The 10244-nt window shown below is 33.2% G+C and overlaps 1 protein-coding gene and 1 pseudogene across 1 annotated transcript; one reads left to right on the top strand and one right to left on the bottom strand.

Moving 5' to 3' along the window:
• The first annotated feature begins 1384 nt into the window (after positions 1-1384).
• Positions 1385-4694, top strand: LOC112718044 (CSC1-like protein At3g54510; annotated as a pseudogene).
• Positions 4695-5078: 384 nt separating this feature from the next.
• LOC112717006 (flavin-containing monooxygenase FMO GS-OX-like 2) lies at positions 5079-9921 on the bottom strand. Its single transcript, XM_025769096.3, has 7 exons — positions 9345-9921; positions 7753-7823; positions 7250-7399; positions 7075-7157; positions 6518-6653; positions 5776-5949; positions 5079-5469 (listed from the first exon to the last, which is right to left on the bottom strand). The coding sequence occupies exons 1-7, from the start codon at positions 9871-9873 to the stop codon at positions 5284-5286; spliced, it is 1329 nt and encodes a 442-aa protein (XP_025624881.1). The 5' UTR covers positions 9874-9921; the 3' UTR covers positions 5079-5283.
• Positions 9922-10244: the final 323 nt, after the last annotated feature.

Genomic DNA, 10244 nt, shown 5'->3' with positions numbered 1-10244 from the left:
ATTTCCGTCAATGCCTTAAATGATCTTTTCATGATTTTTAACAGGCTTTGGGTGCATTTTTCATGCTTGTGTTTTATATCTTTCTATGGATGTACCTGCTGTATAAGGTGAATTTCTCACAGCTTGATATCTTTTGCAGTGTTGTCAAAACACATTTGTTGGAAGCATTAATTGCTTCTTACAAACAATAATTATCAAGAGAAGTGCAGTTGATCTTAAAGTATTGGAATAGCCATATTGTTAGTAAATTTATTCAATATAATATTGATATTACTTTTATGCATTATTCCATCTCAGGAATTGATGACATTTTGATTCAAAGGATTCAGCAACTTCAAAAAATATAAAACATAGACCTTGACCAATTACTATCATAGTTCGTGAAATTCCATTTGCACAGAACACCAGGCTCGTGACTGTTCTGTCGATCATTTCTTCTCCAAACACTATCCAAGTACTTACTATTCTCATCAAATGGTGTATGGCACTCAAGATCTTCAGGAGCTGGTGGTAAGAGCTATTTGCACTTCTGAGAGATATACCCCTTCACAAAACATCATGTGCTATCCACTACAACTCAGAATTATATCATAGTATAATTTGGTGTGCAATGAGACTTATGAGAGTGTAGTCAATCCTGCATGCTAATTTGAAATTGGATAACAATTTTGTCAATGATGAGATGCTCTTATATCCTAGTCATATTTAATATTGGATGGAAATGTTAGAATACAATAATTCTGACAGTTTGAAATTCTTCTGGACTGTTTCCCTTTCAATTTTGACTTTAAGCATATAGGCAGCTAAAATGCATTGATAGATAGTTTTCCAATCAACTTCCCTTGACTTCATATGATTGAAGTTCTATTTATATAACTTGGAACAGGTTAGCAGCTTTTTTCAAACAAAATCCATGTTTGAATTTAGTAAAACAGCAAGTATTTATATTTGGCTACTGAGTTCAAAGGTGCCAAAATGGAATTTGTTGATGCTAAACGTATATTATATCCTGTATTTAGCATAAAGCAAATTTGCATTGATGTTTAATCATCTTATTTATGATTTTCTTATATTTTTTAGTTGCATATTTTTTTAACGGCTACTACAACTTTCTAATGGTATATTATATGAGATAAAATGTATTCATTGTCCTGAAAGCATTTTTCAGATTTAATAGACCGAGTTTAAGATGAGGAAAAAAAGTATCCTACTTTTTTGGAGTCATGGCAGAATTAATTTCTTTTTATTATATTCATAAATGCATCAAAGAATACAATTTAGTTTATATTTCTGTAGCTCGCAATGGATCCCTTCACAGATATTATCAAATGTAGAACCAGGCAAATCTCTTGCAGGCAAATAGAGGATTCGAAAAGAGACTTCCATGGCCAAGAAACCTAAGAATAAGTTGCCCCTCTTGGATGCATTACAACAAGAGACTTCAAAAGTAGATTGCTTGAGGAAAAAGCCTTCAAGCTCTTTGTCAACGATTCCCAAGATGCAATGCAAAGACATGATCAGAAAAAGGTATGTGTTTAATTATAGTTGTTTGAAAAGCTTTAATTGATTTCATATAAAACAAAGTCTTATGAATATTATTTTGAGCAGATGTTCTTTGGCTATTTTATTTCTATAAAATGTAACAAATGGACCAATTACCACGCTTTATCTAATGTATTAGGAGTTGCCAGCTGCTTTTGTACATTCAAGTCCCGTTCGGGTGCTGCTTACTGCAGCTGAGTTGCAACAGCATTCACATCCACTTCTCTGGATTACTGAAAAGGCCCCAGAACCAAGGGATGTTTCATGGAGAAATCTGAGAATATCGTACAGAGCAGTGCCACTTTATAGACTTGGCGTTCTATCGGCGCATCACTGCTTACGGTTTCTTTGCCATACCAGTTACTGCTGTTCAAGGAATAGCCAAATATGAGAAGCTGAAGAAATGGTTTTCCTCCAGCCATGGTTATGCAGTTGATGTGAGAATCTTACAGTTATGCCTGCCCACTTCTATAATTAATAACTACAAGTGTTGGGTCATACTTCGTTTCCAGTTAGTAAATTCAGTGATCATCCTATTGCATGCAATTTTTTCCTCCATTCACCATATTTTCAGCAATTCAAAAGCAGTTATGACAATAGAGAAATTCTATGATTCCTGTAATGAGATAGGTAGGTATGGATATTGAACATATTTTTATGTACTAGGTCTTAGCAATGGAGAATTAAGTTTCTTGATTATTGACCCACAGTTGAATTGGATAACTCTAAAATAAATAGTGAACTTCTACTCTTAATTCTCCGTTTTGTTGCATAATATGCTGATCACTTTTTTATTTTAAATGTTCAAGTTTACTTCATTTCTTGTTTACTTTTTTTTAATCTACGATCTACAGAGAATTGTCCTAACTAGTTTTGGCTTATCCAACAACATATTGAATCTTGAGAAATTTTGGTTGAGTTCTGTCAAGTTTCATATTGATTCATGCATACTCTTTGCTAATGCTTCCAAAATCTGTAGAGATACAAATCATAAAAATCCAGATTCAATATGTAACTAAAGCACCGCTTGAAAGACATGTTAGAAAGACTGAAAGCTTCATTATTAGTAATTAATTAATCATTATCTAGTACAGAATATAAAGTGTTTAATTACTTATCTTTTTTCTGACATACTGTTCATTCTTTAGACCAGGAGTAAGCTCCATATTGACAGGATATCTTCCAAGTGTCGTACTCAAAGTATCATATATATTGTGCCATTTGCGATGTTTGCTATGGCTAAAGTATCTGGATGTATTTCAAAAAGCAAGGAGGAGATCAAAGCCTGCAACATGGTCTTCTACTTCTTGTTGGAAATGTGTTCTTCCTCAGTGTGTTATCAGGATCACTTCTTGATGAAATTGGACTATTTCTCAGTCACCCTAAAGATCTTCCTAGTCATCTTGCCAGAGCTGTCGCTGCCCAAGTACGATGTTTCATTTTGTTAGTGCTGACATGATCTCTGTATGTTTCTTGGTTGTATATCTTCTTTGATATATTTTATAGGAATCTGGAAGCTATAAAGAATTTCGCATATTTGGCACACTAGACACTACACTTTCAAGAATTAGCTTTTACTTTCTATATCATTTTATATATAATTAGTGATAGGGCAGAATGATGTCATTTGACTGGATCAATTTAGCTGAATCTGTGGAGTGGGACAAGGCTTTGTTTTTTTTTTTTTTTTCCTATTTTATTTTGATGAACCTGGTAATGATTTTGACTTCTGCTGTTTGTTCCAGGCTGATTTCTTTGTGACATACATCTTAACAGATGGTTTGTCAGGGTTTTCCTTGGAACTTCTCCAGCCTGGCTTACTGATTTGGGATACTTTAAGATCTTGTACACGTGGCTATCAACGAGAACAAAATCCTTATCTCTATCATTGCCCTACTTCAGAATCATCCCTTTGGTCTCTCTCTCAGTACTAATTGGGATAGTGTATGCAGTGGTGGCACCATTGTTGCTCCCATTTCTTATCGTTTACTTTTGTCTAGGCTATGTTGTTTATATCAACCAGGTGAGTTTCTCAGCATCTTTATTAGAAAAATGCTATTTGGCATGAATATGAAAACATAGGAAGGTTTGATAGTTGATACCTTTTGTGGAAAAGCTGCTTCCACTGTTTTCTATTTATGATTTCTTTTCTTGTCCTTTTGATTTAAAGCATAGTTATACTCTATTCATCAATGAAGTTTCTACTGAAAAGCAATGAAACTGCTTTATCTTTGTTTTTTCCCCTCCCTATAAGAATGTGTGGTCTATCTGGCTCCCCTTTTTCCTAAACCAAAGTTTGAGATGTTGGATGAATGATGTACATCAATGTTTCTTCTTTTGGTATTTTCACCATTTCATGTTTGGGAATGGACAAATTCCAATGAAAATATATATAGTATCCACCAGGCATTGCTCATTTGTACATTTTACTAATGTTGTTTTACTTTGCAGATTCAAGATGTATATGAAACAACATATGAAACATGCGGACAATATTGCCATACATTCATCACTATATTCTCCTGGCAATCATTCTCATGCAGATTACCATGATTGGTATATTTGGACTGAAGTCAAAGCCAGCCGCTTCTATAGCATCGATTCCACTTCTTCTGTTCACTCTGATGTTAATGAGTATTGCAAGATGCGATTTCTCCCTTCCTTTCACCATTATTCTCTCAAGGTGAGCTCAACAGCTAGAAACATATTATCTGTTCTCATTCTAAGGACTTAATGGATGCATGCAGTGAGTGAGAAACACATGGTGGTAAATGTTTACAAAGTAGAGTGTGATGGATTTACCATCTGCTGTCTTCTCTGTTACATATCTGTGCAATATCTTACCAAGGCTGTATTTACTTCTACACTAGGATGCTGTTGAAAACGATGAACTTGATGAGAATAGTGGCCAGTTGATGTTCCACTATGAGAACGCATTTAATGCATACTGTCCACCAGGCCTACGACCAGTGAATTTTACGGCATCAGAATCTAGCTCCACACCATTAGTTTCTCCATGATTTTAGATTGCTTCATTGATCTGGTAAAAAAAACTATAAGCTTTTTCTGTAGGCAAGATACATCCTCACGAGTCATAAGGTTTATGACACCAACAGAGAGATATATGATTGGATATATTCACTGTATGTTTTGGTTGGAGGAAATTTCATTGATGAGCTTTGTTTACATGTCAAATTCATCTATGGAAATTTCCATCCCATTGTTATCCCAACTAAACATACCCTTGTAGTAAGGATGTATCAAAGGAATGTATAAACTAGCAGGAAGCATCCCCTGTTACTCATTCACTGCGAGAATATAATCAATACATTAGCTAGTTTTTTCTTTTGGATGATCTTCCATTTTATTTATTTATGCATTTGACTTTCACATTCACATGCAGTGGCTTGTGCAATCCAACTGTGCTTTCCACAAGACCACAAGTCTTAAGTGCTTGCCAAAATAATTTTGGGGTAATGATGATTGCCATTTATCTCTTCAAGTATAATTATTTGCTGAACATTTTGGTAACTAAATAAGCAAAAAAGTACATTTTCCAAATTTTTATTAGAGAATAAGATGAGGAATATAATATTCAATTATATATATATATATATATATATATATATATATATATATATATATATATATATATATATATTGGCCAATATCAAGATGGCACAGATTATGTTCTTTCGCTTACATTCAAAAAATGGCACTAAATACTTAACAGTAGAACTGCTAGATTCTGCATTTTGAAAGAGAAGCCTCTTTTATGATTGCATCCCAATAAGCATCATCCCATTGGTCTCTGTAATTGTCTTTCATGCTGAATACACTTTTAATGCTCTCTACATACATTCTCTCCTTCCAATCCTCCACAGGAGGCAATCCTGCTTCTGCAGCTAGCCAATTGCAGTACTCAACCTACATGGTGCAAATGCAAATGGGTAAAGGGAAATCATACCTTAATTTTCATCATTTATTCATACGGAACATTTAGGTGGATTGTTATCCATATATCATAAAGTGACATTAGCATTTAATTCATTATGATAAAGAGAAATGATGGGTGATAAAATTATTCTAGACCAATATATGCCAAAATCACTCTTCATTAGTTTTCAAAAGACCAACAATAGATGTCACAGAGAATCTATAATCTATATGGGATTTAATGATTTTGGGACTGTCACAGAGAAACAAGATCAAGATCAAGAGAAAGAGAAAAACCTCTTTGAAATGCAAGTGATGAGTGGTGTGCTTGGGATACCCATTTTTCTCCATCTGTTGATAGTATTCTTCAACAGAAGCCATCATTTCCTTTTCAGATGGTAACTGAACTTTCCCAGATAAAACACGAGCTACCCACTTGCATTGTAAATCCGTCATTTGGAAGATGATATCCTGAAACCACATCCAAGCTCAACAGAATTTAGAAGTACAGTTATGGTACATTTTTAAGCACACTAAATTTGGTAAGACTCATAACACACAGATTGCTTATTGGTTATTTCTTTAATCTTCAAAATTAAAATGATGTACAAACAATAAAACAACATTTGATTAAAAAATTAGAGTTCAATTTGGTGTAAAACGTTTTATTCAATCATTCCATTACATCTGTTTTTTCGGATAACTATTTACGCAGTTAATATAAAAAGTATTTTTTTTTGTTGGCTTGTTACATAATTGAATGCATGTGTAATACTGCTTTACACTGACAATATATCAAGATTAAATTCAAAAAGAAAGTTCAATTTTAGTATACTGATAGTGTAACATAGTCGTTTAATCACATTTTTTTTAGGAAAAGAGAGAGAAGGAAAGTGTTTGAACAGTGAAATCATTCTCTCCTCTCCCTTTCCTTTTATGAGATACCAATTTGCAAAGGCAACCTATTATCATGAGAAATTGGTGACTATTCTCAGTTACCATGATAGCTTGCAACACAAGAAAACTAGTTACCAGTTACCTTCTCAGTTAGACCGATAAAAGAGAGGGAGGGAGCCAATGAAGGAGGGAATACATGCTTGTATAATGGTCCAACACGATTATCTTCAATGGTAACTATTCCATTTGTTTCAAGAAATGGAAAGTGATACGTGTATCTGTCAAAATCATGCATTAACTTCGAGAATGAAAACACAAACAATAAAAGGAGTTATAATTCATCACTCAAAAGATAGTTGGAGTATAATTCATCATGCTTGTATAATCCATTAACTATTCCATTTCATTCATCAGTCACCAAATTAGATTCTAAAAGTTATAATTCAATACAGCTGTAATGGAAACATAAACAATATAAAAAACAAAAAAAAAATAGCAAAAAAGCTTGGAGTATTGTTCCAAAACAATGCTAAGATTGAAAACTGTGATCCATTTTTAAGATTTTTTTCCTTGTTTTCCAGAACAACTACCTTAAACAATAAACAGTGTTTCAAACAGGACAAGTTTTAGAGTTGAAAGATTTCTTGAAAACACAAAACTAACAAGATAAGCATCCTTCAAAAAAATCATAACACAAACCCGGTGCAGTAGAACATAACATCTGCATGAATAGAGGATCCATCCTCAAATGCTACCAAACTCTCTTCGGTTACATATTTTACCTGCAATTAGATTATTCAAGTAAGAAAATACTGGAAATGCAAATAGAAAATAAAAACAGAAATCAATAAGACAAGACATGTTTTTAGCGTACCATTTTATGCTGCCATATGTTATCATGATTTGGCACTTTCATAACCATAACTTCTGAACTTCTAGATGCTACATGAACCTCTTTAGCTACTTTTGCAACATCTCTTGAGATGTCAAAAGCACTAGCTGCAAATCCAATTATAACTACTACCTGTGTTAAGGGCCAAATACCAATATTCAGCACTCATTTGCTTTGATGCAAAACTATCACTTAGAATTTGAAGGGTTGTCACTAATTTTTTTTTGGTTGTTTACGGTCCCTAACCCGTCAGGCCAAGGACTAATCCGTCGCGGATATGAGTACCATTTAAGGGTTTGTCACTGTCCAATAAGTTGCTACATGCACAAATTAGGATTCGAAATCCTAACACTTGCTTAAGCCGATGACCTAGCAGACCACTCGACCAACCCAAGTTGGTTAAGGGTTGTCACTAATTAAAAAATTTGTAGTGCACACAGGGAAATGAAAAAAGAAGTGTTTTTTAATGATTCTTAGAACACTACCTTATCTCGAAATGTTTCGGGTACTCTGTAGTTGTGACTATGTATCTGATATCCAGGCCATTTTTCAATCCCTGCAGCACAATACAAAATGAGGAACCAATGATGAATCTTATAAGTATGTGGAGACATTGGTGCACCCATTGCTCAAAATCAAGTTGAAAAAATTCATAAAATGATTCATCTTTTGTTTATCAATTCAAATGTTACTTATTATTTCGAGAGTAGTAGTATAAAGATAAGTGTCAATTGGATTATAGTGTCAAAAAATAGAAAATTATATAACTAGCTAGGGTAGAAGGCTAGAACATATTGTAATGTAAGTGTGTAGCAAAAGTTTTCATTTTGTTTTTAAATAAGTTAAAATTTGATACATTTGATATAGTATATAATAGTTTGTACTATTATTCAATTAAATTTACTATTTTTTTATAATTGTTTAAGTAGTAAATAAAAACAGTTATTTATATAATAATAAATAATTAAATATATGTATAAAATAGCTTTATATTGGAGGTACACAAAAATTAAACTCATAAAGATATAAAAAATACTTTGTAAAAACATCTAAAGTCAGAAAATAATGAAAATAATCTTTTGCTTTTTACATAAAAATATTGGATTCTCATATGAAGTAAAGTAATATTATTTTGTGATAAAATATATAATTTGACTAATAAAAAAATTTATTTTAATTTAGATATTACGAATTCAAAAGCACTTTACATATTATTTTTTAACTATGTTAGGTGTATACTAAAATGAACTATTAATATAAAATATATAATAAAAATAAATTAAATAATACATGTATTTATATACACATACATATTGGTTAATTTTAGTAACTGAATTTGATATATAAATATCAATTTTTATTTACTAAATATATGAATTTTTCAATTAAATCCAAAAGTGAAGTAGATACTTATTTTAAAGACCGGAAAGAATATTTTTTTTGTTGTCTACAATAGCTTCTAACTCGAGATGTTAAAAATTAATCTGTCATAGATTTAAGTTTTATTTAAGAGTTATGAAGTACGGACACTTTTTTGATTTGTCGTGTTCTTGTGTCGGACATATTTTGGACACGATACACATCGATATTCGTCCAACACGCGTGTCTCCTGTGTTGACCGTGTCTTAATAAAAAATTAGAAAAATTTTCTTTGGACACACACTTAAATACTACTATGTGTTAGTATGTCCAATCTTATTCTTAACATGTATTCTTGAAATAAATTTAAAAATAATATATATTATTAATTATTAAATATTAAAAAATATTAAAAATAATTAAAATATTAATTTATATTTTAATATTAATAAAATACTAAAATATTATTTTAATTTATCTAAAAAATATTTTATATTTTATATATATACCAAATTTTCGTATTTTATAAAAATTTTAAATTTACTGTTCCGTGTCAGTCTCGTGTCCCGATAACTTAAGCGGATGAGTGATGAACTCTCGACCAACTTTACCAGCTCAAGTTGGTTGAAAGAATACTTAATTTACCGAACTCTTGTGTACCTGAAATAAAAATGTTCCCCAATTATAACACAGCGGAAAACGGTTAGTAGTTATTTACCGGGAATGGTTGGTACTCTTGGTTGAGTGAAGTGACCGTTACACACAACAACCGCTTCAAACATCTCCTTACTCACCAAAACCTCCTCACTCCTCTTCGTTTTCCACTCCACCAACCACAACCCGGTTCCAACCCGCTCCACCCGAACCACCTCGCTCCCAAACCGAACCAAACCGCGCAACCCAAACTCCTCTGCGAACTCCTTTACGAACCGCAGCACCTCCTTGTGACCCGGGAACGTTCTCCGGTCACCGTCTTCGTCCTCCCGAAATGGATAATCCACGAACCCCATTATCTGTCTCGGCAGATTGGTCCGCAGCGACAGGTACACGCTGCTGTGGACCACTTCCCGGGTCGGTTCGAGTCCAGTCGGGTCGGAGTCTATTCTCGGGTCGTAATTCCATGTGCCTCCCAGGTCGTCGCCTTTTTCAAAGACGACTACCTCGATTCCCTCGCGGCGCAGCTCGCGAGCCATTGCTAGGCCCGCGATGCCTGCGCCGATGACGGCAGTTCGGCGTGGTCGGGGCATGATTGGAAATTAAATTAATGAGGATGAAAATAATGGAATTGGTGCTGAGTGAGTGAGTGCGGATATATATAGAGAGATAGAGTTGGTGAGGGGAAGGGACAAAAAAGAGAATGAAAAAGTGATGGCGACTCCATTGATGACTCTGCTCGTGCCGTGGAAAGAGAATCACGTGACGATGGCGGAGGACTTTTATTCGAAGGTGTACAACTTAGAAATAAGGATGGATAATTACTCACGTAGTTAATCTTCTAATTTGGCTGATATTATTTTGTTATAGTTTAATTTTTATACAATAATTATATTTATTATTTTAGATAATATTTTATTATTTATACGATTAATATAAAATATAATTATTTTTATTGATATAA

The sequence above is a fragment of the Arachis hypogaea genome, chromosome 10, assembly GCF_003086295.3.
Source record: "Arachis hypogaea cultivar Tifrunner chromosome 10, arahy.Tifrunner.gnm2.J5K5, whole genome shotgun sequence".
Classification (NCBI taxonomy): Eukaryota; Viridiplantae; Streptophyta; class Magnoliopsida; order Fabales; family Fabaceae; genus Arachis; species Arachis hypogaea.
This window is presented reverse-complemented; position numbering and strand designations above follow the sequence as displayed.